Consider the following 27,855-nt stretch of genomic DNA (forward strand, 5'->3'; position numbering starts at 1 on the left):
GTAAGCTTACGTTCTCCACATTGCGCCACGCAAATCTCCAACCTCCAATAAATCACCCTGCGTACACTGTGGACAGTTTTATCGGACACACATCGAACATGCGGCAACGGTCTGCTAGTTTGCTACGTTCTGTTGCCATCTGAGGACTTCGGGGACGGGCACGCGGATCCAAACTCCCATGGTTAGTGGCCGCGTACGGAGAAACTAGTGATAAACGACCTCAGAGCGACGTCACGATCCGCCCCCTCGATCCGCTTCCGATTGGATTTCAGTGGGAAAGAACTATCGAAACAACCATTCATCTTGATATTTATCCATCCAGCTTTTGGCTGTGTAGAACAATATGCAAAATAATCAGTTTTCAATCGTATTTTCACTTCCGCCTCCTTTTCCTTCGAAGAAACTTTCCCCTTAATCATATCCGTTAGTCGTGCTTTTTTCTAATCTTTCCCTACCAATATCTCTCCACACCCGTTCTCTTTCAGCACACCCTCAAGATGAGCTGCTGCGGTGGCAAGCGTTCCAAATCGGACGGCCAGCACCACACGTACAGTGCCGTCTCGCGGTACGGCGTTACCGGTTGCGGCTCGTTCAAGGTAAACTCGAACAATATGGCCTGCATCGGCGCCGGCATCGGGCTCGGTACGGGAAACGCTGCCAGCAAACAGCAGCACCAGCAACCGGGCAATGGGACGGCGGCAACGCCCAACCAGTGCCAGCAGGAGTCGAACATGTCGCTGCTGGCGAACGAAAGCTGCAACCGCGGCACGATGCCCCCGATCGCGATACGGCCCACGTTTACGCGGGCCGATTCGCACTGCATCTCGATCAGCAGCAGCCAGTCGACGACCGGCACCAATGTGAGCAGCAACGGCAAGCTAAGCCGCAGCTCGAACGGTTCCCTCCGGCACGGTGGCAGTGCGCTCGAGCAGCCGACCGACCATGCTGGCGGTGGTGGTGGTGGTGGCCGTCTGTCCACGATAGCGGAGAAGCTGCGGCGCGGCACCAAGAAGGTGCTCGCCTTCAGCAAATCCCCCACCGGTACGCCGAGCAGATCGATCGTCAGCGGCGCGTGTGCGGTGGGAACGAATGGGCGGCGGAAAGCCTACCGGAAGCGGAACAGCTGCGACAGCGTCGACACCAACACGATCAGCAACTCGAGCCTGAAGGAGTTCGACGAGGAGGAGTTTAGCAGCGCCGAGCTGGCCCGCTTTATGGGCGAAGTCAATAGTGAGATACGCTAGACGCAGAGGGCTGGACAGACGGGGCTGGCCCGGATAGTTTACGTGCCACACCCAGTGGGGCGCTAAAGAAAGCGACGGACTCGACGGAGCGCCCTGAAACAGTGATGTCAGGCACAACAAGCCCAAAGGAAGTACAAACGGTACGGAAAACAGGACGGAAGAACGAAAGCAAACGCATACGATGGAGCTCGATTCCAAATAATACACAGTGGTACCTGCGATTTAATCTCTTAGAGCCCAAATCGAGGCGGCAGAACATACAACATTATGCGGGGATTGGTGTTGAGGGGTGGATGAGTGCACCGCTGGATACTGCAGTTACTGCGGTGCCGTCGCCTCCTTCAGCCAGGCCGCCACATTCGCCTCGTTGCGCTCCAGCCAGCTGATGTTGTTCTGGATGTTTTCCAGCGCCTGGCGCCGGGCGGTCGCACCGGCACCCGACTCCGGATAGCGGGCGAAGAAATCTTCCAGCTCGGTCAGGCGGGCCTGGGTCGTGAACCGGCCCGTCACCGAGGGTATCATGCGCCCTAAGTTGCGCTCGCCGATGCCGAAGCGGGCCACCAGCCGGGGCCAGTTTTCGCGCACGTGCTCCCAGGCCGCCTGCTCGCCGGCCCGATTCGCCGCGATGTACTGAATGCAGCTGAGCTGGTCCTGCGTGCGCACGAGCGCCGTATCCCAGGACAGGTCGAGGAACCGGCGCATGGTGCGCTGGTCGGGATAGGAGGCGAGCGCCACCATCAGCTTCGTCTTTTCGTTCGCATCGTTCTCCTGGCGGAAGCGTTCCAGCACCTTGTCCCAGTCGGCCACGGTAACGCCGGACTGTATGCCGTAGGTGTACACTACCGAGCGCAGGTCCGGATGGATGACGGCACCGTCGTTGAGCCATTCGCGGAACTGTTTGCTCGCTTCCTCCAGGCACGCCGGATGGCCGAAGGAACACGCGAGATCCAGTATGGTGGTGCGCAGCAAGCTGTAGGTGAAGACGATATGAAGAATAGTGCGTTAAACAACCGTTCCTAATATGTGGTTGATGTAAGAACCGGCACACAAAAAAGAAAACGCTCACTTTGTCATGTGTCCGCCTTCCGCGGGTACTTCCCAGCCAACCGATTTTACCGCAGCATCGACCAACGTTTGCGTGTACGTCTGAAATGGAGAAACAAGGCGACGGAAATACAGAGTTTAACACCACTTACAGCCACACACAACCCCCGCTAAACCTACCGTAATGTCATCGTACGACTGGTAGTTGTACAGCAGGTTGCGAATGTTCTTCAGCTTGCTCGCGATCGCCGACCACGGCACGTACTCAGTCTCTCCGCTCAGGTAGCGCGTCAGCTCGAGCGCATGGTTGTACGCCAGCAGTGAGGCGTCCGCAAGCGCAAACGCATCATTCAGCAGCCCGGTACGGTCGCCGATCGTGAACGTGTTCACCTCCTTGCGCAGCGCCTCGCCGAACTGTTGCCACATCGCGATCGGATAGTTGACGCGATAGTACCCAATCTGGCGATAGTTCAGCTTGATCCAGCTGCTACCCGCCGGCTTATCGATCACCAGCTCCGGCCGGCTGGCATCGTTCGGGAACCAGATGCGGCGCGGTGCCGCCGTCGCCGGATCGTCCGTACTGGCCAGGTACGTGATCGGTATGTACCAACGGTACCCGTACGGCGACTCTTCCGTTTCGTTCGCATCCTGATCGGCGAGGAAGCGCTGCTGGCGCAGCACGTACTGCAGCGCGTTCTCGGCGACCGTCACGACCGGCAAACCCTTCTGCCTGGTGAACGTGTCCATCACGTCGGTAACGCTCACGTCCGGCACCAGCTCGTCCAGCTCGCGCATCAAATCCTCCGACACGCTGTTCGCGTACGCCAGCTTCTCCAGGTAGCGCTTGACGCCCTGCTGGAAAACGGGCGGCGTCACAAAGTCCTCCAGCATGCGGATGACCGACGCACCCTTCGAGTACGTGATCGTGTCGAAGATTTCCGTAATTTGGTTCGGGTTTTCCACCGACATCACGATCGGATGGGAGCCGAGCGTCGCGTCCAGGTTCAGCACACCGTGCAGATCGTCGATGATGAACTGCTCCTCGATGCCCCAGTCCGGGTGGGCGGCGTCCATGCCCTTGTACTCGATGTAGCTCGCGAACCCTTCGTTCAGCCACAGCTCGTTCCACCACTTCATCGTGACGAGATTGCCGAACCACATGTGGGCCAGCTCGTGGGCGATGACGCCCGCCACCCGCTGCTTGTTCGCGGTGCTGCTCGTCTCGCTGTTGTACAGAATGGACGTTTCGCGGTACGTCACCAGGCCCCACGTTTCCATCGCACCGGACACAAAGTCCGGTATGGCGGCCATATCGAGCTTGGGCAGCGGGTACGCAATGCCAAAGTACTTCACATAGTACTGGATGATGGTGCGCGCAGTGGCGAGTGCGTACGCGGTGTTCTCCTGCTGGAACGGTGTGGCGTACACGCGCAGCGGAAACGACGAACCATGCTCGGGCAATATCAGTACCTCCTGGTGCAGGAAATCGCTCACGATAAACACCACGAGGTAGGTGCTCATGCTGACGCTTCGCTCGAACGTGGTCGTGCTCAGGCCGGCGGACGGTTTGTCCGCCACCGTCTCCTTGACGTTCATGTTCGACAGTGCGGCGTACCCATCGCCGGACGGATGCACCATGTGGATCGTGTACTCGGCCTTCAGGTGCGGCTCGTCGAAGCACGGGAAGGCTTGGCGGGCGAACGTGGGCTCAAACTTGGAGGTCGCAATCGTCCTGTAAATACACGGAAGCAAACGCAAACGCGGCAACAATTAAATGAGTGTGGTAAATTAAAAAAAAACCCTTGTTAAGCGTAGTGTGTGTATCGTTGGCCGTTGGCTAAAAGTAAATAAAGGAAAATAGTTTATTTTTTACAAGAAAAAAAAAATGGTCACCAAACAATTATGGCCGGCTTTTAGCATGAATGAAGTTGAATCGATTCCGAAACCGAACGCAAATTGTGCAACCAAGATGTCCCATATGATTTGCCATTTTTTCCACCCACTAAGAGGCAATAAAATTACAATGGCCTTCTCTCGCGAGATAAGGACAAACTGCTCGCAACATTCCTAGATAATTCCCGGTCTCCCGAGGCCCCGCATCAATCCATCAACAGGCACGGCACGAGGCTAATCGCGTCAAGCACGCTGGACAAGACAGCGGCCCTATCAGATACGCCCGCCCCTTATCCCCCGCACAATTACCTCGTCCGGTTCGTTGTCTTATCGAGATACTTGCTGCTGTAGAACCCGATGATGCGATCGGCCAGGCTGCCGTTAAACTGCACACTAAGCCGGTACGCGCCGGCCCCTATCTCGCCCTGCGTTTCGATCACCCAGTACTCGTGCTCGGGCAGCTCGTACGCACGGGCAATGGTCACCTCCTCCGGGCCGGTGCCGAGCGTCCGCAGCACCGTCTCCGTGATGGACAGCTTCTTGCTGTGCAGCACGATGTAGTTCGTCGACTCGGACACGTTCAGCTCGATGCCGACCCGGCCGCTAAACGTTTCGCGCTGCAGATCGGGCTGCAGCCACAGCTCGTAGTGTACCGGCCGGATGTGGCGCGGCAACCGGAAGCCGAGCCGTTCCGCTACCTGCGTGCCCATCTTGAACACACGATTCATACGACCGGTCGGTCCGGTGCCGGGCGATACTGCTACTGGTGGTGGTGGTGCTGCTGAAGTGTTAAACACCGAGTTCGGCAGGAAAATGGTGCTACGATTGTACTGTGGCTCGTTCGTTCGCTCCCGTTCCTCTTCACCAGCGTCGTCGTCGTCGTCGCCGTCGCGGTCGATGTGATTGTTGTTGATAAATAAATGCTGCTTATCATCCGACGCAACTGTCAGCGGCGAGTGACTGCCAGCATCGGCTGACAGGTTGCGCCCAACCAGCACCAGCGCTGTCAGCAGGCAGAGTGACAGCACGAACAGAAACGCACACGCGGCCAGTAGCGAAAGTATCACGATCGAGCGGCGCCGCTGCTCCCGGTCCGGTGCACTGCCGGCAAAGTGAGCCGTCGGGCGGATCGTCATGCCGGAACCGATTACAACCGTCGTCGTACCAGACACTGCCGGTTTCACTGTCATTTGGGGAATTGGGGAGGGATGATGTCCAGGTTTTACGCTCACCGCCAGTGCCTAGGCGTGCTGGCACAGTTTTGCGAAACCGCTTGGAAACCGCACGGTAGATTTTTTTTTTTTGGTTGTGTTTTTAAAATATGCACACTTCACATGTAACCTGCTAGCACCGGAATGGGAACGGTCGGCGTATGCACTGCATGTCCAATTTGCTAAATTTCACCGATTCACTTGGCTAAAATGTGTTTCAACCTGCTGCTGGTGGCCATCTACGGTGGGCGGCAGACAGGGGGCGCTCAAGCTAGAAATAAGTAGATACAAGGTCGTCTAGTCACGCGATTGCGGCATCGTGCACTTATCGCACACACTGCCGCCTGCACGATGGATGTGCCTGCTACTACTGCTGCTGGCATTTTGATCAAGTCCCACAGAAGACCATCATAATACCAGCATTTCTCGCCCACCGAGTGGGGGGTTATGACTTTGTCAAACGATTGCACACCTGACTGAACATACATTAAAAACAAGCGAGTGAGAAGATGAATGTTGTAGCTGAAGGAAGGCAATCTATCATCACGACCGATTTTCGGTGAGAACACAGTAGAAAAGCGCATAACCAATTGGATTTTGAAAATCGTTTCACTCGCTGCCCAAACGACGACGAGCCTGGGTGCTCGAAACAATAGAAGAGGGTTGAGAAAAATAATTAAAAAAAAACGAACAACAACAAAAACAGCAAAACCTTGGCCAGACTTGCTTCGAAAATGATTCACAACCTCATACGCATGCTTTGCACGTACCAGGCAGGCAAACGGTCGAGACGAGCCCTTTCGATTCAAAACAAACGCGTGAGCGCGCGCGCGCTTTAACTCGGTTACGGTTGCACCAAAGTGTGCCATTGAGGCACCATTAGGTAGACCGGTGTTTGTTTTCGTGTTGTTTGTTTCTTTTCGCTTGTTTTACTGTTCAATTTGTTTGTCATTTTTTGGAAGAACTTTCCAAAAAGCCCAAACACGCGCAGCACCAGCCGCAGCGGAACGTGGTCGCGCAGGCAGACAGCTTATCGAAGTATGTCATGGAAGAATCGATGACGATATCAAGCAGCCTGTGCCCTGTGGTGGTCCCCTTTTTTCGGGGTTCTGATTTGAAGTCATTAAAACCATGTCAACTTTTTCACCTTCCAATCCAGGACCAGATCATCAGCGTTATGGTAATAGATTATGCAATTTTTTAACGCAAAATATCACCCACAACACGCACACTTGGCATTGCTTCACAAGCCCCACCACATCGCGCTTTTGCGGATGGAGGATACGCACGCAGTGGTATACGCAACTTTCCACAGCTCACCCACGTGTTTGTGTTCGTCGCTTCTCCATCATTTTTTAAATATTAAATCGTACCTACTCCCCGCCGGAATGGGAACCGCGTGTTGAGCCAGCACACTTTGTAAAACATTAACCTTTTTCGAATTTCAAGGCTGCTTCATGCCGCATTCGTTGCGCAAATTTTGTCACAGCAGCGTATTGTTGCTCTATTAAACCCGATCGGTTGCCCAGTTACCTGGTGCACAAACACAATAGCACACACTACAGTCGCTGATGGCTGAGTGTTAAATTGCTGCTTGACTGTGGAATGCTGAAACTTTCCACCGGGAGTGAAATAAGCGCGGAGCACAATCAAATTTCTAACCACGAAGCGCAATCACCACAGCGTCCTCTAGTCGCGATCGAAAATGGCACGTGATTTGACAAATTACGGATTTTGTCTAGCAGATGATCGTAGACACATACACACCACACATACGACACACACGCACATGAGACGAATCGTCAGACGGGCGCACAGTCGTTACCGTTACGAGACAATTGAACGAAATTGGCATCCCAACGAATCATCGCTACGTAGAAATCGCCGCTTCCAACGGTGAACCGTGGGGAGCTCACTTTGACCGCGAGGATCGGTTACATCCCGGGCCACGGAGAGATTTGCCTGAAAATGTTTTTTGGTGATCTTCTTCTCCGCTACAAAAAGGGAAGAGAAGCTGCTGCTCGATTGCAGCTGGACGTAAAAACCAGTTTTTGGCCAAAACATTCCTTTCCATCCCAAATAACCTGATTCTTTTCTCATTCTAAGGGCAGACACACACTGTGGGGCTTTTTTTTTTTGGCGGGTTTTGCTGTTTTCTTCCGCAGGCCCCACTTTACACTGTGCACCCTCCCCACTTTTTGGAGATATGATCCTCGATCCTGTCCACACACTGTTGCATTCCGTCGCAGCAAGAACGCATCATCACCAGGACACCATACTTTTTTGTCTGCTTTTAACGTTGGCTACACACACTTTGATTGTATTGCCCTTTCGGGCGATCACCACTTCAAGATCACCATCACCGCTAACACGATCAACAGCAAAAACACAACCGTTCGTTTGACTCCGTGGGGCAGTGGGGCGAAAATTACGGCAGCACTTTTACGGTACGAGACACTGATCGTCGTCACTGCACATTGTCGGCAGCGGTACTATGTAAGCTAATATGGGTGAAACCCAAAACAAGACGCACCGTCGATCGAACCGTGGCCCTCTTCCCCAGTGGACAAATCGAGCGCGTTGTGTTTTGTCTTTAGCAGCGGAGCAGTTTCTATCGTGCGGCACACGATCGTTGCGTTGCAAACCTTCGCTTCTACAACAACCATGCGCGCGCTTGGCCGATGTTCGGGTCAGAAAAAGAGTGTCGGTTTGCTGTTTGCGCTGTTTGGCTGGCCGTTCGGCATTGGTGGTGGAAACCGAGTGGGGGAAGGCACTATGAGGGTTGATCGTATCCGTCGTTGGGCGTAATAAATTTAATATTCATAAAAGAGAGGAGAAATATTTCCTATTTTTTTCTATGAAAATTACTGCGTTTTGGAGCAATGAATACAGTTTTTTGTACTATTTTTACTATTTTTAACTATTATACCGTAAATAAAGCATCGACTTGCAAATGCAAATTCCAAACAAAGATCCGCCTGCTGCCCATAGTGTGTGTGTGCCACCACCACTCCAAAAACAGCTCGCCAAGATGAAATGGAAAGGGAAAAGAGAAGCGGCAAGGTACTGCGATGCCATCCTCAGCAGCCGCATCCATCAAACCTTCTCTTCGCTTCCGTTCAACCGGCAACCGTGGCAACTAAGGTGTATTTTGGGGCCAGTTTCGCACGCTCAATAGATCACATGGCCGGCGGGGGCTTAAGTGGCGTCCTGACCGGACACATGATTGCTGCTTAGAAAGGGCTCCGGACACTTGTACGTCTAACGTGGTCGAGGCGGTTGTTTATTACCTTGATGAAGTAAAATTAGCCACACCACGGACACACACACGCACACAGAAGCCATTCCTTTCTTTTGCGCACACTTGAACCGGCCAAAGCGTGTACTTCACTGGGAATGGACACGGCTCAATGTGTTCGCTGTGGCAAATAGTGGACCACTTAGGGACAAGTAACAATGCCCGCAATGCCCAGTAATGCCCGCCTGGTAGTACAGAGCAAAGCACGTGGTTGTTTCGTTATCAGCTTTAAAATATCAAATAGTTAATAAAATTAAATAGTTTGATGGTTTTCCATTCCACATCCCAGCAACATCAGACGCTAGTAGCTTGGGAGCTAATTATACACTTCAGGTTGTGAAGTGCCATTTGGAGAGCTTTTCTACAGTGTGCTTGTAAAGCCACTCCAAACAGTGTGTTGCATGGGAGCGACAGAAACTCAACTGTGTTTCAACTGTGGTTCAACACTCGCGGCGCATTTGCGGTGGCGCATAACAACAATCACAACAATATTGGAATTTGATTGATGAATATCTCTTGCCCTTTTTGTGAGTGTGGTACCCGAGCCGTGCCGTGATGCTTGCAAAAGCGTAGCGATGATCGTGCGCCTAGTGTCACCACTACCAGCAGATACAATGGCGACCACCTAAAGTCGCACACCTGATATTTTCACCTATTATCGGACTTTGCGCCACCCTGGACAGCTCTCTAGACCACTTATCGGATTTTTTTTTCATCCATCGGTGTGGACACTCTTCAGCTATGTCGCAGCAAAAAATCAGACCGATAGGTTTACAAATCTCGGAACCATATGCATAACTGTGATAAAAGGTATGGAATGTGTGCGGTCCACTGATCACAAATCAAAATGATCACGTAGCATGCCAATATTGACCAATATGGTTCTTAAATCATTTGACATCAGTTATTAAAGGTCCATCGACTAGTTTGGGTGGTCATCTGCGTATTACATAACTTAGGCCAAGCGCTCTATGGCCTTAATCAGCCAAATACCGTTTCTGCAAGGTTTCAACAGAAGTAGTATAGTACTTTTAAAGATATTGTTAATGTTTTTTTTATAATTTTAGAGTTACTTCATCTTTTAGGTGTATCAGGAATGAAGGAGAAGTGGAAATTTACTCCCTTACCTGCCATTTAAGACCGAATTGTCCCAATGCCGTTATTCATTATATAGATACAATAATTACTGCTTCGAATTGGTTGACCATTTGTATTTCTGGCTTGGTTACTGAGCATGATTGTTGACATGTTAATAACAAGAATCGTATCTCGCTTTAGCAAGGTAATTAATAAGGCTTTGTGCGCGAATAAGCGCTCATGCATCTCCATAACTTTCTAGATACCCTTATGGGTGATGGGTAAAAACAAGTTTTCCGATAAGTGGTCTAGAAAACTGTCCAGGGTGCCACAAAGCTAGATAATAGGTGAAAATATGAAGTGTCCGACTTTAGGTGGCCGCCACTGTAGCAGCGGCGGCGTCGGTGTACCACATTCCGACTGTTGTTGTCGATTACGATTACGGAACGCTCCCGGGAGGATGGTGACGAAACCGCAACGAGATGAAAAGTGACTCGCAGGCAGCAAACTCGTGTATGTGTGTGTGTGTTTGCAGTAATCGGAAGTAATCAGAGCAGCACTACCACTGGAAGAGGTACATACCACCAGTGGGGGAGAAGGCAGCCAAGACTATCCTGTCAGCTCGATCGACCGAAGCGAAAGAAAACACGTTTTGCCATCAGGTGGAAATGCTGGCGCCACCAGCAAAGCACGGGGTTACATAGTTTAATAGAGGCACGCAAAAATTATGTTACTGTATCCCGTCCAGCAAAAGGTACGTACGGGCTGGAAAATGGTATTTATAGGTACAGGCCTGTGTGATGCAAGTCCGTGGCCGATCTTACAGCTTTCCGTTTGGTAAAAGGGTAAGTGACACCCTGCCCCTGTGAGCTGCCTAGCCTCTTTACCGCCGTCCCTCCGAGGTGGAAAGTGTGAAGCGGAAATTGTAAGTAGAAAAAGACATACTTTTACTTACTTTGTACCACCGTTGCCATCACTGTACGAGCTGGAGTAGAACCCGACGATGCCCGCATCCAGCCTGCCGGTGAAATCGATCGTCAGCTCGGAGATGTAGTTGGCCACCAGTGCTTTGTTGAGATTGATCTTCAAAAAGTCCCGCTCCCGGTCAACGTTGGTGTTCTGCGTGGAAGGAACGGGAAGATTAGACCAAAAACGCTCACATTACAGCCTCTAAACGAATGCCCAATTCAGATACGTACGAGGTATGTGTAGGTCGAATCATTCAAACATTTGAACGTGATCCGCCCAATAGCGAGCAGCTCGTGGCTGTGCAGCACAACCTGATCGGTGGCACGCACGCTCCAAATCGTAATCTTCGCCGTGCCGGCAAAAGTATTCTTCTCCAGATCGGGATGCAGCAGCAAATCGTAGTGCAGCGGTATAGTATCGTCCGGCAGTCGGTAGTTGATAACGTTCGGTGCGGTAGTGGTGGTCGACACACTAGTGACGGTGGTCACCTCGGGCAGGGGCGATGTATCCATCGACACGGTGGTGGTGGTCGCACCTCCCGTTCCTTCGGTTGTAGTTTGCTGTTCGCTCGTGGTAGCTTCGGACGACCCCGTCGTCGGCACGTTGGTGGTGGACAGGAAGGGAGCAAGCTGAACCTCGCACTCTTCCAGATCGCTCGCATTGCTGTTGTTCGAAACGGCCAGCGCAATCGTGGTGATGACCATCGCGAACAGGGCGACGGAAAGGAAGGTTGCTACCTTGTTCCGCAGCACCCAGTCTGCCGGTAGATCAAAACAGAAGGGGGATTTAGAGAGTGAGTTGTTGTTGCGCGTTGTTGAGCACTGTTCAGCTGACACAGGCCGGTGGGCACACGATCATAATAGGGTACAGCAGGCTTTGTAGAACACCACCACGTACAACTGATAAACGCGTATCGATTGCGAAGACTTGTCACAATGTCACAACCGTTATCGATCACTACGCTAAGCGCACACCGGGAGCATCCGACAAAGGCGCGAGGGCCCGAATCTTCATCTTATCGCGCACCCCTATACAGTACAGCCCGTAAACAACGGGAACATTGGGCACAATATAGCTTACCTTTCGACTGTTGCAGCAATTGATTGACCATGTTTACACTATCGCGTTTACTGTCAGTTCGGCTAACTATCACTGTTCAGATGACTACCACCTTATTATCGGGTCAATCTACCGAGACCATACTAAACGTATGGGGGGAGTTGATGTGAAGAATTCCAAAAAAAAAAAACTCTGAAATTTGTTTCGGGAATGTCGAACTCGTCGCGTCTCTCCCAGAGGTTGAGAGCTCACTGAGTGTGCTGCACGCTGCGGATAGCTATTTCATAGCTGTTGCCTTCAAACAACCCCATAAAACACCTATCGCCGCGATAAGTCGTCTTAATTTCGTGATTCGCTTCGTCGTTCGCACTTGGGAGTGATAAGACTGTGCCGCTCCAGGTTGATGATTTTCCTTTCTTTTTTTTTTGCGCCGCCGAGCCAATCGCCTACCGATGGACAGTGGGTTTGTAGTACTGGCTGCTGGATGATACAGCTGTTTGTTTCGGTTTTCGCTGGACGCTGCATGAATGAAGATTAAATTTAAATAGGGCTGATAAAATTGGAGATGCTCGTACGCGGTGTTGTCTGTCACTCAATGCAAAAGGCAGTTGAAGGTGTGCCAACCGGTAGAGAATGGGTCAGATGATGATGGGTAAACTATTGTTTTAAGCTGTTGGTTGTTTGGTGTGATTTATGTAATTCATAAATCATATGATTTATTTGGTATTTTGCTGGTTTAGCAAGATCGTTTCAAAAGTCTAGCTTTTCTATATTTATGGGAGAAAAATGTGTTCTTTTTTTCTCAAGTAACAGTGAAACGTTTTGTAAAGGCAGGTTGAACGCTCATTAAGGAAGAATTAGGAATCTGTGAGCTCTGGAAAGCATGTTCTTGAAAAATGAAAGATAATTATTTTTAAACCGTTGTTTATTCAACATTCTACGCGCCAAAACGCTGCATTCAGTATTGCTATCATCTAATAGATGGCGCCACCAAACCAGTGCATGCGGTTTGAAGCGCAAAACTTGGCGCAAAACGATGGCAACCGCATTGCAAAGGGAAACATGTGCGGGGCATTTTAAATAAACTTCTGGGCCGTTGTTCAAGGGAGCAAAAAAATGTCTTTGAACTACTCTTCAGATAGTCGTGTAATTAAAGCGTTTTTATTCATTCTTTCAATGTATGGCTAGGAAACAGCTTGGTTGTTTGTTGTTTGGTATGCTATTCCTTTTAATGCTAACTAACTGAAAACAAAAATGCAAAGTATTCATTTGCATACGCTCGACGTTAAAGCTTTTCCTTAGATTCTATTGAGTGGTGTAATTGAAGAAAGATGAAATCGTGAGCTATAGCTAAAGACACGCATTCAACAACAGTTTCCTGCAATGTCTGGGGGCCCATATTTTTGTGCTGAGGACAGAGGACCCGCTGTATAGTGTGCACTAAGGCGAAGGAACTTAAGTTACTATTATTGCGAATAATATCATAATATCGCTTTTTTAGCAAGATTCATACGATCCCTAGTGTTGGATTACTCAATCCTTCACCGTGTGTGCGACGTTTCTTTGGACTGAATGTGTCTAATTTTTAGGGGATTTTTTTTCCTGAATTACTATCCCCTCAATAACCTACGTCTTTTGTGTTGCTTCAATTATATTAAATTTGCATGCTTTGAAATTTATCATACAATCGAGATAGTTGAACAATAGAGAGTATTCTGTGTGACGCAATGGAAGAAATTCCTTTGGTATGATCGAACTAGAGAGAATCAATCGACTGTAGATATATTTTAACTACAATCAGCGATAAAAGGTAGACTTTTGTTCTGTTTGTTTTGTTTGCTGTGCAACAACCTTCTACAAGCGTGACGTATCGTAAATATCTAATTATTGCTTCCGCCCCACCGACTGGCGACGTCGTAGATTCGTAACAGTTCTTTAAGGCAGTAGAATGGAGAAGGTATACCAGGCGGTAGAGTTAAGTAATTTGCGCTCGAAGTGAGAAAGCTTTAAACTGGTTAATATCATTTTTGGTAAGAAAGTAACACGCGCGTGCAGCGCGTAAAATCGGCGCTAGCTTTAGAAAGTGTAACTATTGACGGCAGCCACGGAGGGAACGACATGTGCCCAGCCGGGCACACGCGCCAGAAGGCGATTGAACACGGGCGTGTGCTCCTTGTGGTACTCCCAGTGTGTCGTCGTGACGAGCAGATCGACCAGCGGTCCGTCATACTTCTTCAGCTCGTGCTGCGGGCATAACAAAATCGATCGTTAGCTGCTTTTTTCTACCAGCACAGCATTTGCTAGCTACGTTCCACTTACGCGCACGTCCAGTGTGATGTTCATCGGTTCGCTCTCGACACCCGCCGTCAGCAGCACGAAGTGTCCCCGCTGCCCGTTGAACTCGATCGGGGTCGGGATTTCAACGGTCACTGCCTGCCGCACGACCGGTGCCGGTCCTGGGAGCCAATAGTTTCTACGATGGTGGACAATAGTAAAGTAAGGTATTAAGGTATTTTGACAACACAGTAAAGCACGACGCAAATTGTGAATAATGCTTACTCAAACAAAACCTGATGCCAGATCGAGTAAAACGGTATCGCACAGAACAGCTCCTTGTCGCAGGCCGGAATTTCGCGCATCGGCGTCACCACGTCCGGCATCGCGATGCCCTCGATCGTTTTCTTCGCATTGCGATCGAGCTCCTGCAGCAGGAAGCCCGCATCGGTGTACCGCTCGCCGCCGTTGTGGTCGTAAAACTTGCGCACCGTGTGGGTAATGTAGTGGCGCTGTACGGCCGGCGCTTTGACCGCATCGTCGCGGTAAGGGAAGCCGACGTGCGTGGACGTCGCCAGTACCAGAGCGATCAGCGTGATGGCCACCAGCTCCCCGATCAGCTTGTCGGTTTTTTTCAGCAGAAACAGCAGCGGGGTCAGGTAGCTGCAGCTGAACAGCGTCGCGAACGTGGCCAGCGTGCCCACGATCACGTCCGGATTGATGGACGAACCGATGCGCCCGGTGATCGGGACGAACATGTTCATCAGGATGTGGTAGAACTGGGTGCTCCAGGCGAGGGCAACGATTTGGAAGAGCATGTGCAGGAGCAACCACTTGTGGACCGTGTTCTGCAGGCCGAGCATTGAGATGAGCGTGCTGGAGCAGAGCGAACACAGGATCAGCACCATGAAGATGTACGCCAGCCGGTAGCCTGTGAAGGTGATGCCGAGCGTGATCATGCCCCAGAACAGGTTCACACCGTTCAGCCGTGCCTGTACCTTTAGCGCGAGGCTTAGCGGGGTCTGCGGGATGGAATAATAATGGCGTCAGTAGTTAGCAAATGGAACCTGATTACAAATACTAACCGTCTTGCTTCCGAACAAACGATTGCACAGCAAATGCACAACGCACTGGCAGAGCAATGCCGGACAGCAGTAAACGCCGAGTATGAGATTCGTGGACGAATACCACGACATCGAACGGCCGATCGCATCCAGCTGCAGTCCGATGAAGAAGCACAGCACGCCGCTCGCACCGGCACCGAGAAACGTGGCCAGAAACCCGGTCATCGTCTCCGACCGGATCTGCCTGCCGTGCGTCCCACTCGTAGAGCGGGCCAGCGACAGGAACGGTATAATGATCGAAAGCAGCACCACGGACAGATTGATCATCAACCCCACGTCCGCCGAGTAGGACACAAAGAACAGCCCCAGAAAGTCGTAGAACACCATGTACCCCTGCGCGTACCGTTCCGTGCTGCCCAGCTCGTCCCCGTTAGCGATCGCACGCGTCAGCGCCAGTATGTTGTCCCCGGTGCGCTGCAGCACCGGCAGCGGAATGTAGTCGATCGAGTCGTACCGCGTGTGGTACCGGTACCCGTTCGCCGTGTGCGCAAAGTCCATCCCGGGGATGCGCCCGACGTCCCGAAACACGCGAAAGTCCGTGTCGGACGGGATGACGCCCGATTGAAAGATTTCCTCCGCCGCCGCCTGCGCGTACGGGTGCGGGACGGCCCGCGCGTACGCCTCGATCAGCCACGGGTGCTTGGGGCCGCTCTGGAACAGCATTTCCTTGCCGCCGGACCCGGCCGACTCGAGGTTAATGAACGCACGCACATCCGCCGCCCACGGATGCTTGGTGATGAATCCGTGCGACGCCTGCAGGGGCGTTTCCTCGGCCCCGTTAAACAGGAAGATGATCGAGTACCGGTTCACGTCCGACTGGCGGGACAGGACGCGCAGCACCTCCAGCATCACGGCGCAGCTGCCCGAATCGTCGCTCGCACCCGGCGAGCCCGCGACCGAATCGAAGTGACAGTTGAGCAGCAGCGCGTGCCGGCTGGTCGACTCGCTGCGGCCCACCAGCTTCACCACCACGTTCTGCACATTGCGGTACACGTTGGCGGCCGACTTGTTCATGTACACGCCCACGTACCCGCCCGACACGATCTGGTTCTGCACCACCAGCTGCTGGTTGCGGTTCTTCAGCTGATCGATGTAGGAAATTTCACGATTCAGAAAGTCCACCGCCAGCACCTCGTTCGTGTAGGTGCCGGTCGGCTTGGGGCCGAAGTCGTTCAGTATCTTCAGATCCTTCCAGGCCCGCTCGGCAATGAACGCGGCCGGGAAGTGGGTCAGGTGCGCATTCCGCAACCCGTCCGGCAGGTGCGAGTTGGTGTAGTTGGTGATGTTGCCCACGACCAGCACGATAAAGATGCCGCCGATGCCCCACCAGGACGATATGCTGTGGACGCTCTTCGCCTTCGAGTAATCTGGTGGTCGGAATGGACAGGGAGATGCAATGAAACATTGAGAAACCATGCCCCCCTCGCTTCTGCTGTCCACACTCACCTATATCCGGATCGAGCACCTTCACTTTCGGGTGCTTTTGTTTGGACGATTGACCGGTAGGCTAACGAGGTAGGTGGTTCGGCCCAACACATTGCCGGCAGCAACGCAAGAGAGAGAGAGAGAGAGAGAGAGACAGCACATTAATAAACAATGAAGGCACTGGTGCATGAAAACTTTATCGATATATCCAAGCAACCGGCTGACTTCTGCCACCAGCCCGTTGAAATATTTACATAATTCGCCAGACGCACATGTACGTTTCTGCTTACCTGAAACATTGCTTACTGATCGATATTCCAGTCCCTCTAGGTACGCTCGCTGTGCCGCTTTGCCTGTTTGAGGACGAACAGTATAAACGCCTTGCCGGTTTTTCTGATGGGGGCTTTTATTAAACGATGCACTGCTGTTGCTTTGTTGGCAGAATTGAAATCAGCTCTTTCCACCAGCTTATCTGTGAACTGGCCGCCGCCCACACGTTCGCCCGTTTGCCTGCACGCGCTCTGCAATATCGATTGAGGTCACTAACCGGCTAAACTCATCATGGCTCCGAGACAGTGCTGGAAAACGAAAGTAGCACAACCGCTTAAATGCATTTCGATTGCACTCTGGCGTATATCATCGAGCACTAATCTACGCGACACGTTCCAATATAACCATTAATACTGGCCACGTTACCTCCTTCCTCCTTCTCCTATCACATACACTCACAACAAAGGCACAGAAATGTGGTGTCACGAAAGAGCACACCGAATTCGGCACCAGGAATGGCACTGCAGTTCGGCTTTGTTATTATCACTGGACGCTTTGTTTGTCGCTGTTATCGGCGCTATTTGTTGCCACTCCGGTACGGAGAGAATGAGCCTTCGCTTTTTTTTTTTTATTCCATGCCAAGCGACCGCACCGGGGGACTGAAAATTGGCAAGCACATTACGATACTACGATGAAAAAAAGATTGTTTTTGCGTCAAACGTCTTGCGATAAATAAACAAACACACACACATATAATTACGCACACAAGCGCGTTCAACTTTGACAGCTTGCGAACAGTGGTAGCCCCACACGGGAAACAATTTTTCGTTTTGCTTTGTTATTTTTCGTTGCACTTTTCATATTCTCTGTTTTTGATCCCACAAATATCTATTGCTTTTCCATCATCAATAAGCGTTTGCGATCGCATGAAATAAATAGAAGCAAAATGTATTTTTTGAGACCCAAAATAACCTGGTGAAATTGCGAATGCTGAGTACTGACTGTATTTGAAAAAGCCGTTGATATGGTCATTCATAAAAACAATCAAACAAATTGGAGTATAGTTTAATGATTTAAATACAGAACCAAAGGTTTTGCACAGCAATCCTGCTCGATCATCGTTGTTTATGCAAAATGATTTTGGTATTTAAAAAAAGCATCCTTTGTTGCTTTCCCTCAAGCGCCCCAGATTAAGTTTAGGCTGGAAATACACGAACCGAGATCGTCGTGGTACCGCAAAATTCGCGCCTTGTTTATAACAGTTGTAGAACAAATGGTCTGTCAAATCTTCCACGCCTCCAATCGCGCCAGCTGTTTGGCAGAGATACCCAACTTCGGTATTCCTGTGATTTTCGCGGTAGCTCGAACCGATTATGTGTACTTTTTCTGGTAGATTTGTTTGAAAACTCGTGTCGAGAAACGAGTTTTGTCTTTTATTTTGCACAAACTAAGAGAAATGAATATTTTAATTTGCAAATTGATATACAATTTTTCATCTTGGCACATTCAATCGTCACCAGACCTTGGATGAGTCCATACACGAACCGCGATTATCTCGCCTGTCTGTCAGATTTTATAACAAAATTCCCAAGCGCCACAGATTAAGTTTCAACGACAGGAAAATCAAATATCCATTGAAAAAAAAAACGAAAGTGCCATAGCTTCACTGGTTTGCTCAATAGATGACATTTTATAACTCATCATTATACTGCTGACCTTACCTTTTCTTGCAATGTGTTTTACCTAACTTAATCTAATCGTGGCCTATACCCTATATAAAAATCTATATGAATGGTCGGGTGGTGAGATACGTGAGTATCTACACCAACGACCACTACTCAAATCTCACTTGCCTCAGTGCTGGTAATTTACATTGGAGTTTAGCATTTTAACAATCCTATCGCCATTCTAGTTCTAGAGATGCATAACTTCAATGCCAAACCATGCAACAGTACAGAGTGAATGAGAAAGCTCTCCAAGCAAAGAAGCTCCACTGTGTCACTATCCCATCAACAGTTGGCACTACCAGCTTTTTAGCTATTTTTTGAATGCATGAGTCGTTTGCCGTCTGCTAAACGAAGTATTTTTGTATTCCATTTAGGTTAAGAGCTTGAGTCGTATAGAGCCCGTTTAGTGGTCGTTTAGTGGATTTGTGGCACTTGGGGAGTTTCACAATTTAAAAAACGTTATTCGAATGGTACCCTAATCTTTAGGTACCAGAATATGAGAAATTCAAATCATATCCGAGCATTTATAAAGAAGCTATAAATTCAAGTGCAAAAACTCAATCAAAAGCCAGCAAATTCTCCTTGTTGAAACAACAAACTTTTTTTCCATAAATATGCATACATAAAACGCACAAGATCCTTTAATCGAGTCGAATCAAAATAAAATTGGTGACTTGCACAGAAAAGTACACGCAATTTCAAAGCAATTTTATTACATTACATATTACATACATTTTGCTACGTCCTGTACTGTACCTGTCGTTAAAACTATGATTTAAAAATGAAAATAAAATATTTGATTAAAGAGTCAGTTGTGCTTTAAATTAGTTTAAAAAAAAGTCATCCACCACGTGTTTGGTGGAACAATTATCACCACGTGTTTCGGACGAAACATATCTTTTGCATGCACATTCCCCGTTCACGCGTCTGGTTTTGCGTACAAACAGTGCGTATGGAGAAGAAAATACGGTGCCTGCCATGCGCTGCAGAAGATTGTTGATCCCCCACTCAATCCCCACGTTTGCTTGGATGGAAAAGTATATCCTTTCCGAATGACTAAACACGCCACCGCGCGCGCGAGAGTGAGAGAGAGTCTCTCTCTCTCGGGTAGTTTGTATGCGGCTGTGTTGATGCGCTGAACCTGAACGAAAGAACTGGCACGCTAAAACGACAGCTAGCTCGAGCAGGACGGGACTAGCATCAGCTGGGTAGCAGTGCAACTGATAATCGTGCGCCTGTGTGTAAGCAAAATCCAAAAAAAGAAAAGAGCAACGCATATTCTGCTCGAACGTGCGATATATGGGCCGGCTTTTTTTATTTCTTGTATTTCGCCGGTCGGTCGCTGTGTGCGTGAAGGGGATACAAAAGTGAAATGGATGATGACCATAGCTTGTTTCGCAAGAATGGTCGCAAGGGGGTCCGACTAACTTGTTTTCTAGCCACGTTCTCCCGCTCTCTCGTTCACTCTTGCTATCTTGTGCTTGGTAGCACGTTAGCGAAACACTCATAACAATAAAATCATTTGTTTAATGATCAAATCAAACATTTAATTAATGCGTATTTCAAATACCAAAATACCAATTTAGAGCCATTATCACATGTAAACCTCACAAAATTCTCTTTTTTTCATACGTTTTAGAGATCAGCTGCTCTGATATTAGCTTCAAGACCAGTATTTATGAAATTGTCTTTTCTTTGCTTTTTAAAACAATCCGTAGTGTCTCAACTTTTAAAATGTTCCGACACTCTGGACAACATTTTGACCATCGCGAGCATCCAGTTGCCCCATAGTGCACAACTGCTCCATCCCGTCACGTGCGTGTACGCCCATGGCTGGGTATGCGTTCACCCATGTATACGGATATATCACAGCATGCCATACATGAGCTATCGTAGTGTGAAACTATGGTAGTGTGTGGTGTTGGTAGTAGTAGTGAAGGTACGTACGTGAAGCAGTATTGGAGAGCAGACTGGAGACTGATCAAACTCGTCGTTAGTTCGTCCTCCCGCAGCGGAACGATAGCGCAGATTCTTCCAGTCGCTCCGGAACGTAACATCGCAGAGACGTGAAGGTGTTATCCCGATTTCGGTAGCGTAGAACGATTTCCGGTTCAAGTGCCTATCCCGTGTGTATGTGCGTGCGTGTTTGTACCGTGTGGATTCCGTTCAAAACTACTCGCTAATCGTGTGGATGATCCTGCGAGATTAATTCAATAAAACTAGCGGATAAACTAGAGGATCGTGCAGAGTAAACGATGCGGTATCCTGACCGGGGACACGTTGTCCATCATTCGGCCACTCGGTGAAGAGCAAGTTAGTGTTATGTATGTGGTAAATTTGCTATTGAAATTGTGAATGTTCGTATGGTTCCGTTCTTGAAAGTAGTTCTTGAAATACTATATAGATGGGCAGCAAAAGGTTTGCTCTGGTTCTGGAAAATTCCGCTACTGTATAATATTGCAATACTCCGTAGGCTGTGTGAAAACGTCGCGAGAGGAGGGGCAGCTTACACAGACCGTGCCCATGCCAGAAACATTCTTCCTATTCTTCGCAAGGGTGTGGTGCATCAGGATAATGTTTATCGGTGTGTTGTGTACGGAGCCGGCTTGTTGCCGGAGTGTGCGTTCATGGCGAATCCTTTCCACCGGGTGTGTCGGTGCATCAGCCAGCGTCAAAGCGATTCCTCCTTTTCCTCCCACGGTCATTAAATTTGGCCGTACAGGCAAAGCTTCAGCAGCAGCATGCCCGTGCCCTTCCAGCAACCTTCCCCATATGTCCGTTTGTTCCACGGTTTCTGCTGTTGAAATGCCCTGAACCTGAGAGCGCTGCTGCACACACTGTGTAGTGGAGTAGGCTGTGCCGGTCGGTTTTTGCGTAGTGGTAGTGCGATAGGCCATGGTAGTGTTCCTTTCCTCCATGATAGTTGTGTGTGCACACGCTTGGAAAAAAAACACAAATATTACTTTTTCTCTCTGTGTCGAGACAAGACCTAGATTTTCTACTTTTTTTTTGTACGCCATCGCTGTTATTAGAATTGTTAAAATCACAATACTTTTAAAATGGAATCTGCTAAATTGGCTGTGTTCTCCATCCTCTTTGTAAACGATCAGAGTAAGCGAAACAAAAAAACATATCTTACCTGTGGGTTACGCTATAGCAACGCACACTAGTGCCGGATGAGACAGGGCAGCTTAGTCTAAGCGGGCTGTTATAGCCGTGTGCGTATCGCTATCATTTCAATTGTCTCCTCTTCAATAGACGGTTTGTGTGTGTGTGTGTTAGTATTGGTGGTAGGTGTAAAACTCCCGTTATCATATCCTCACCATCGCCGGCAACTAGTGTCGCCGACGGTTACGTGTGCACTTGTTAGACGATTTTTGTGCCTCCTGTTATCACCACGCGCCTCGGTGTAGTTGTCCCGCCAGGTAAGAAGGGTTCAGCTAGTATTGCACACTGTGTCAGGAACTGCATGTCTACAAGTCTCGGTAAATTCTGGGCAATCATGAGGAACTGTAAAAGTGTTGTGCCTTTTCCAAGAGTCTTCAGCTCGATTAGAATGTGAATTTCATAGAATAGTGTGTTTCTTCTCTTTCGCTCTTGTTTCCTGTGGAGATCCGCTGGACGTTGTTCTCCATTTTGTTTTGAACGGGGAACGTGTTATAACCGCGACCGGCGAATTGGAGTGTGTGTATGTGTGTGAGTCTGTGGGTGCTTGATCGTGAAAAGAGCTGACTTATTCATCGCAGAATCTATTGTTCAGGCACTTCTTAGGAAGGAGCCAATACAGCGTTGTCAGACTTTGCGGATTTGCGCAAGTTTTGTGCATGTGCGTGGTGATGAGTAACTTAACTTGCATCAACTAAACCACTTAGCCAAAGGTGTTACACATCTTCACCTGTGTATTGTTCAGCAATACAAGACTGCAGGCAGCAAGAAGCTCCATGTGCGCGAATGTTACAGCCGAAACCATTTTGACACGACCTACACACAGGCACACATCATCCCAAGCTGCTGCTCGATTGCAGATTCTTTCTCTCCCTCTGTTGGAACATCGTGTCGTATGCCGTCTCGCTCTGAGCTCTGTGGTGCGTCTTCTCGCTTCATCATTTCGGATGATTTTGCTCCATCCGAGCAGCACAGCACACACACGCAAACTCGGTGAGTGTGTGTGTGCTGGTCTGGTTGGGGAAAGCACATCCTCTACCGCTGCTGCTGCTGCTGTATCATTTCGGAAGGATTTATCGAATCCCTCCGAGAAGAGGCAATCTCATTGCTGTTTCGTGCGTCGCCTGCTGCGGATCGTGCGTGGCAAAGGTTCGTGGAAAATCTGTTTGCGGCCGTCGTCGTCGTCCCGTCGGATGGTGCGGGGCTGGATGTTGTTGAAGCACAGTGCCGCCACCAGAACGATGCCGTCGGAACACGGTTCAAATACACGGATATAATTGTCTGGTTCTTTTGCGTGTGATTTTTGGTGACGAAATTCCTTTCAGCAGTCGGGTTTTTTTATTATTTTGTACTAATTTCCTGTTTGTTTACTTTTTCTTATCGTTTTTTTTTCTTTCCATCAGCCAAACAGCCACCTTTACTGTTCTTCCTCTTTGCGGAATTGTGCAAGACATTTCTGTGGTTCTCCGTGTCCAGTGCTTTTCTGCTATGCTGTGCGTGCCAAGTGCTCACTGTGTGTCATTAATCGGCTGAATCCGGTGCGGTGTGCTTTCAGCAGTGTTTGCCGTATGTACTGGAAGGGCAGAAAAGTGTACTGTGTGTTGTGTGGTGGTGCTGCTACAGCTGACAGGTCCCAAGTTGTGTGGTGCCAGGAGAGGAGGTGACTTCATTACTCATCGACCGGAGCAAGAGCTTTTGAAAAATTCGGCAAAGAAGAAAAAAAAACAATTCAAGTGTGAAAAGTAAAGGGAAAGCGCGTGCGAACGAAGAAAGGCAACATCCTGCGAACGTTCTGTGCCGTTACAACCCGGGAGAGGCTGTGTATTCGCCGCATCGACGAGAGATCGGGGCGAATAAAAGGCGAGCAAAAAGACACGAACTATGAATACTTAATCTCCCTTGCGCGCCTGGCAGCAGACTCTACTACAAACCTTCCGAATGTGTAACGGACAATCGCCACAGCAGCAGCCGCAGCAGTAGCCGAAGAATAGAAGGTTTCCCCGTCGAACAAAACAGCAGGGAGTGCGTGCGTGCGTGCGTGCGTGCCAGATTGTTTGCCTGACGCTGCTGTGTGGTGTTTCTTGCGCGAAAAAGAAACAAACAATTGACGTGTTTGTTGTGCGTACGTGTGTGTGTGTCTGTGTATTTCTTATACGAAAAAATCGTTCGTAAAAAGGTGGACGGACAACATCTGACCACTGACCAGCACTACCTTTTTGTGTCTCGACAGTAGCGGTTTTGTTCGGATCAAGGGCGCACTCTAGCCAGCGAAGCAATCGCGCTTGCTGCCAATGAACGTTTATTTATTTATTTATTATTTATTTTGTTTTGAACATTCCCGTGTGAGCAATTCGATCAGTGTGAATCACCCACTGGAGGCAAAAAATCGCTTCGACGACTACTTGCTGGTTCATCAGATCGAGCGAAGGGGCAGTGTCGCTGGTAGAAGATTCCCTTGGCTTGTCAATATCATCTGGTGTTGTACCATCGTACACTAGTAGAAGTGCCGGAAAAGGCAGAGGAAGGAAAGCCAAGTAGAAGCACGCGAAAAAGGAACGGAGCGAGATCTGAGCGACATCCAATCTTGCTGTGGCACAAACACACACCCACACCGGATAACAGTGTACTCCCCATACACCATACGGGACAGAAACGGACGACGACCGTTGACAACTGACTACTACTACTACACACGCGGATTTGCTGCTTTGCAATCCCGCATGGTTGCTCCCTGTGCGAACGTGTGTTGGTGAAGCAGCAGCATCTAACGACCGTGCAACACTCACGCACACACCACTACGCGGTAATTTTCAAGTGTGCGTGTTCACCCAACATCATCGAACAGATTTGTGCTGTAAAGTAACACAAAAAAAATCCAATCTGCAACATTCGGTGACGACGGCATTGGCCGCGCAAACGTGTTCCCTACTCTTGAGTGAGTAAAAAGTCAAGCGTCACGCGTTTGAAGGGAACGAAAAGTACACGGAAGACGGCCATACGCGCGATACACACACACGAACACAGACTGCCCCCGAAACGGCAGGACGATTCCGAATTCTCTCCCGAGAGTGAAACCAACCGACGAAGGGATGCCTTCCCTGCAACAGGTGAGTGTTTACTTATTCGTCGTCACCGGAGTATCGTTTCTGGTTTCCCTATAAAGTAGGGGGAGAAGGGAATACGTTCGTTTGCGCACTCACTCCCTACACTGTGCACCATGCGATACACACTTCCTCATTTTGTTTCCGATGTACACGTGGCGGCAAGCACTGCAATGTGTGCCCCCCCATCATCATCCTAGGATATCGCTGTGTATGTTGACCCCACCATATGCTCCTCTTTTCAGCTGTGTTATAAATCACGCCCAGATTGGATATATTTTGTTGTGCTTTCTTGCACCCACACCCACCCATCCACCCACCCAAGCAAAACCACCGAGAGAGAGCAGCATGATGGAGGTTATTGACATCGGTGGAATAACTTCTGTATGTTTTCTTGGGGTTTGGCCTGGATGCAGCGAGGCATCAACGTGCTAACATTTCCCCTTCGTGTTAGGTGCAACATTATTTGACGCTAATGGTGGGTTTATTTCGCTGGACCACATGCAAGGGTCGATTTTTCATTTGGACCAAAAGCCACACAGTTGTTACCACGTGTGTGTGCGTGGGCGGTGTGAAATCATCAATTCGATTAAACACGTGTCCAAACCATAAGGACGCAATATAAGTACGATTGATTACGGTTGGTTCCTGTTTCGCGTTGCCATTTCGCCACAAAAGTGCTAGAGAAGGAGTCAGAATTTCGTACTTGGCCAACATTTCATCGACACAATGTAGAATACAGATTTGAACAATCTGATTAGGCAATGCTTTTGTTAAGCGTTAAATTCTTTCGTATCTGAGGTAATTTTCGTTTACTAAGACTCATTACACGGTTAAACATTTGTTACGGTGTCGAAGTCAATAATAGCCGCTTTCTACACTGAAAACTACTTGGCAAAATATCTGGCAACAGTCAAGCATAAAGTACCGTAAGCGACAAGCCATCGCTCCAAAATACAAGATCGCGGCGATGGTGTTGTGGACGGTGATCTTGAAGCGTAAACACAACCGGACCAACCGGGATCAACCTGTTGATGCGCCGTGCGCTCGCTGATTTAATTCACCTTTCGCGTATACATTACAATAATTAGCCCACCAGCTAGCTTGCTCGTTGGCCCGGCGGAGGATGAACTATGCTGGAGAAGCTCAGCTCTCACAAGCTTTGGATGTTTAAAAAGTCGCGGTGGAGAAAGAAGGAAATGGGTTTGGTTGTTTGCTGGTTGTAATGAAATAGATGAACGTGTTGTGGAGTGGAATCACTCAGCCATAAGTGTGCGTTTATCCATATATTAGCGACAAAGATGATTAACAAGGTGCGGGGAACTATAGTTGTGATTCGGCCTTTGTGTAGATACAACTAATATTCAGGCTCGTGTTGTTTTCTGTCCTTTTGTTTGTGCACAAGATGTAAGAGTGTGTAAAAGAGTAATGTTCAATTGCTACTTATTAAGAAAATTTCACAATCACGACGCATCTCTTTCTGAAACAGGCAATCGAAATCATTTAAAAAATGTAACAACTGTAGTTTTTCACCCAGCACACGTCATAAAATGGTTCACAGCTGCGCTAGATCAAATCTGTTACCCCAAATTAGCAGCTGCCCCCCTTGCGTGTGCACAGGCCTCAGACATCAGCTAATTGGTGAAAAGAAAGGCGCTTCGGAAAGCTTCTGTCGGGAACCTTTGGTTTAGTCATCGCCCGCGTAGCTTACGGTAGTTTTCCCTCCCAATTTTCACCACACTGTGCTTCGCGCACTACTTCCCACCGGTTTGGGTAAAACTTTTGGCGACGCGAAAACACTTCGATCCGTTCACCACCCATCGTCCCCCATGTGTGTGTGTGTCTGTGTTTGTTGGATGGATGGCTGGTCAACTTCGACATCATCATCCCGAGACCGCGCACGACCCCTCTGGGGGAGCTCTTTGGGGGTAACGAACCGCGGCGTAAAGTAAAAGTGTGTACTACAGGCTCCGCTCCATGTGTGCGCCGCGCTTGCGACGCAACGGCGTGTGAATTATAGCGTCCACGCCGTTTTAATAATGCCCCCACTGCCGCCGTTAGGTCGCCAACGGCTCAAAGAGAGGTGGTGTGTTGATGTGGTTTAAAAAAATATACGTCAAAATAAATTAATAAAATACTACCAAGCAGTGCGCTTTCGGGGGGGAGCATATGGTTGTGGAGTTTCCCGAGCAATGCTGACGCCCGTTAGCGAAAGAGGCCGCGATTTTTTTTTTTTTGATATCTTTGGCTACAGAGCACACAGGACACATTCACCTAACGGTGCTGGACTTTCTTCGGGTAAACCCCGTAGAAAGGCTATAGGTCGCGGATCTGCGGACATTGCCCAAAAGAAATGCGGGAGGAGAAAGCTTACAGTCGGGGGCAAGTTTTTATAAAAACCATCAAATTGGTAATTGCTTCGGATGAGTGCGCGCGTGTCGCTTATGTTGTTAATTTGTCGCTCCCCGTGCACTTTTGACTTGGGAGCGTTGTATAAATGTCAGATGGTGAAAGTAGTGCAATCTTTAAATGTTAGATCGTCTTTACCCCTGTATTTTGTGATTTACAAATACATTTTATGGCTAAACATTAGTTATTATTTAGTATCAAACGCTGTCAAAATAATTTGACCTATTTCTCCAAGACTTTGACTGTAGCAAGTTAAATGTTTCTACTCAATAAAACGGCTCCCAACGGATATTTGATATACCAAGCGGTGGTGACACCAGGGATGTACAGACTAATGATGAGTAAAGTAGGCAAAAATCCGGACTGCGATCCAACTCCAATAATTTTGGAACCGACTTTGGAAGGTAGGTCCGCCCAGCATTATCCAGAGCCGTCCGAAGTCGTCCGGAGTCGTCCGAAGTCGTCCGGAGTCGTCCAGAGTCGTCCGGAGCCGGCATTTGGAACAAAGGCCTGTACACGAAGTGCACGCGCAAAGTGAAAGAAAAAAAAACACAACGAAATGAAA

At 49.2% G+C, this 27,855-nt stretch overlaps 4 protein-coding genes across 14 annotated transcripts in view; 2 read left to right on the forward strand and 2 right to left on the reverse strand.

The window, feature by feature from the left end:
* LOC120893262 (neuromedin-B receptor-like) overlaps positions 1-4,078 on the forward strand; it is an 85,789-nt gene extending 81,711 nt beyond the window's left edge. For all 3 annotated transcript variants that reach the window (XM_040295172.1, XM_040295095.1, XM_040295254.1), the window contains one exon: positions 486-4,078. In XM_040295172.1, coding sequence (XP_040151106.1) covers positions 486-1,244 — 759 coding nt within the window. In that variant the 3' untranslated portion in view covers positions 1,245-4,078. The remainder of the gene's footprint in view (positions 1-485) is intronic.
* LOC120908765 (glutamyl aminopeptidase) lies at positions 1,433-12,049 on the reverse strand. Of its 5 annotated transcripts, XM_040294976.1 has the most exons (6): positions 11,817-12,049; positions 10,967-11,493; positions 10,723-10,886; positions 2,469-4,020; positions 2,311-2,390; positions 1,433-2,214 (listed from the first exon to the last, which is right to left on the reverse strand). In XM_040294976.1, the coding sequence occupies exons 1-6, from the start codon at positions 11,845-11,847 to the stop codon at positions 1,563-1,565; spliced, it is 3,006 nt and encodes a 1,001-aa protein (XP_040150910.1). In that variant the 5' UTR covers positions 11,848-12,049; the 3' UTR covers positions 1,433-1,562. The 5 variants fall into 5 exon arrangements, with proteins under 5 accessions (XP_040150910.1, XP_040150824.1, XP_040176252.1 ...); XM_040294890.1 differs by lacking the exons at positions 10,723-10,886; positions 10,967-11,493; positions 11,817-12,049 and adding exons at positions 4,491-5,663; positions 8,038-8,120; XM_040320318.1 differs by lacking the exons at positions 10,723-10,886; positions 10,967-11,493; positions 11,817-12,049 and adding exons at positions 4,491-5,663; positions 7,926-8,035.
* Positions 12,050-12,934: 885 nt separating this feature from the next.
* On the reverse strand, positions 12,935-17,610 carry LOC120895538 (endoplasmic reticulum metallopeptidase 1-like). The gene is made up of 7 exons (XM_040299017.1): positions 17,315-17,610; positions 16,909-17,196; positions 16,640-16,700; positions 15,155-16,560; positions 14,355-15,091; positions 14,115-14,268; positions 12,935-14,039 (listed from the first exon to the last, which is right to left on the reverse strand). Exons 2-7 carry the CDS (start codon positions 16,915-16,917, stop codon positions 13,872-13,874), a joined length of 2,535 nt encoding a protein of 844 aa, XP_040154951.1. The 5' UTR covers positions 16,918-17,196; positions 17,315-17,610; the 3' UTR covers positions 12,935-13,871.
* A 2,982-nt stretch (positions 17,611-20,592) lies between these two features.
* LOC120908536 (translational regulator orb2-like) overlaps positions 20,593-27,855 on the forward strand; it is a 42,419-nt gene continuing 35,156 nt past the window's right edge. The window contains exons 1-2 of one of the 5 annotated variants that reach the window (XM_040319652.1): positions 20,593-20,939; positions 23,184-24,887. In XM_040319652.1, the coding sequence (XP_040175586.1) occupies positions 24,870-24,887 (18 nt within the window). In that variant the 5' untranslated portion in view covers positions 20,593-20,939; positions 23,184-24,869. Of the gene's footprint in view, positions 20,940-21,907; positions 22,041-22,851; positions 22,930-23,183; positions 24,888-27,855 lie in introns of those variants that run through there. The other 4 variants (XM_040319653.1, XM_040319656.1, XM_040319654.1 and 1 more) reach the window with 4 other exon arrangements.

Source organism: Anopheles arabiensis, chromosome 2 (genome assembly GCF_016920715.1).
Source record: "Anopheles arabiensis isolate DONGOLA chromosome 2, AaraD3, whole genome shotgun sequence".
Taxonomy (NCBI): Eukaryota; Metazoa; Arthropoda; class Insecta; order Diptera; family Culicidae; genus Anopheles; species Anopheles arabiensis.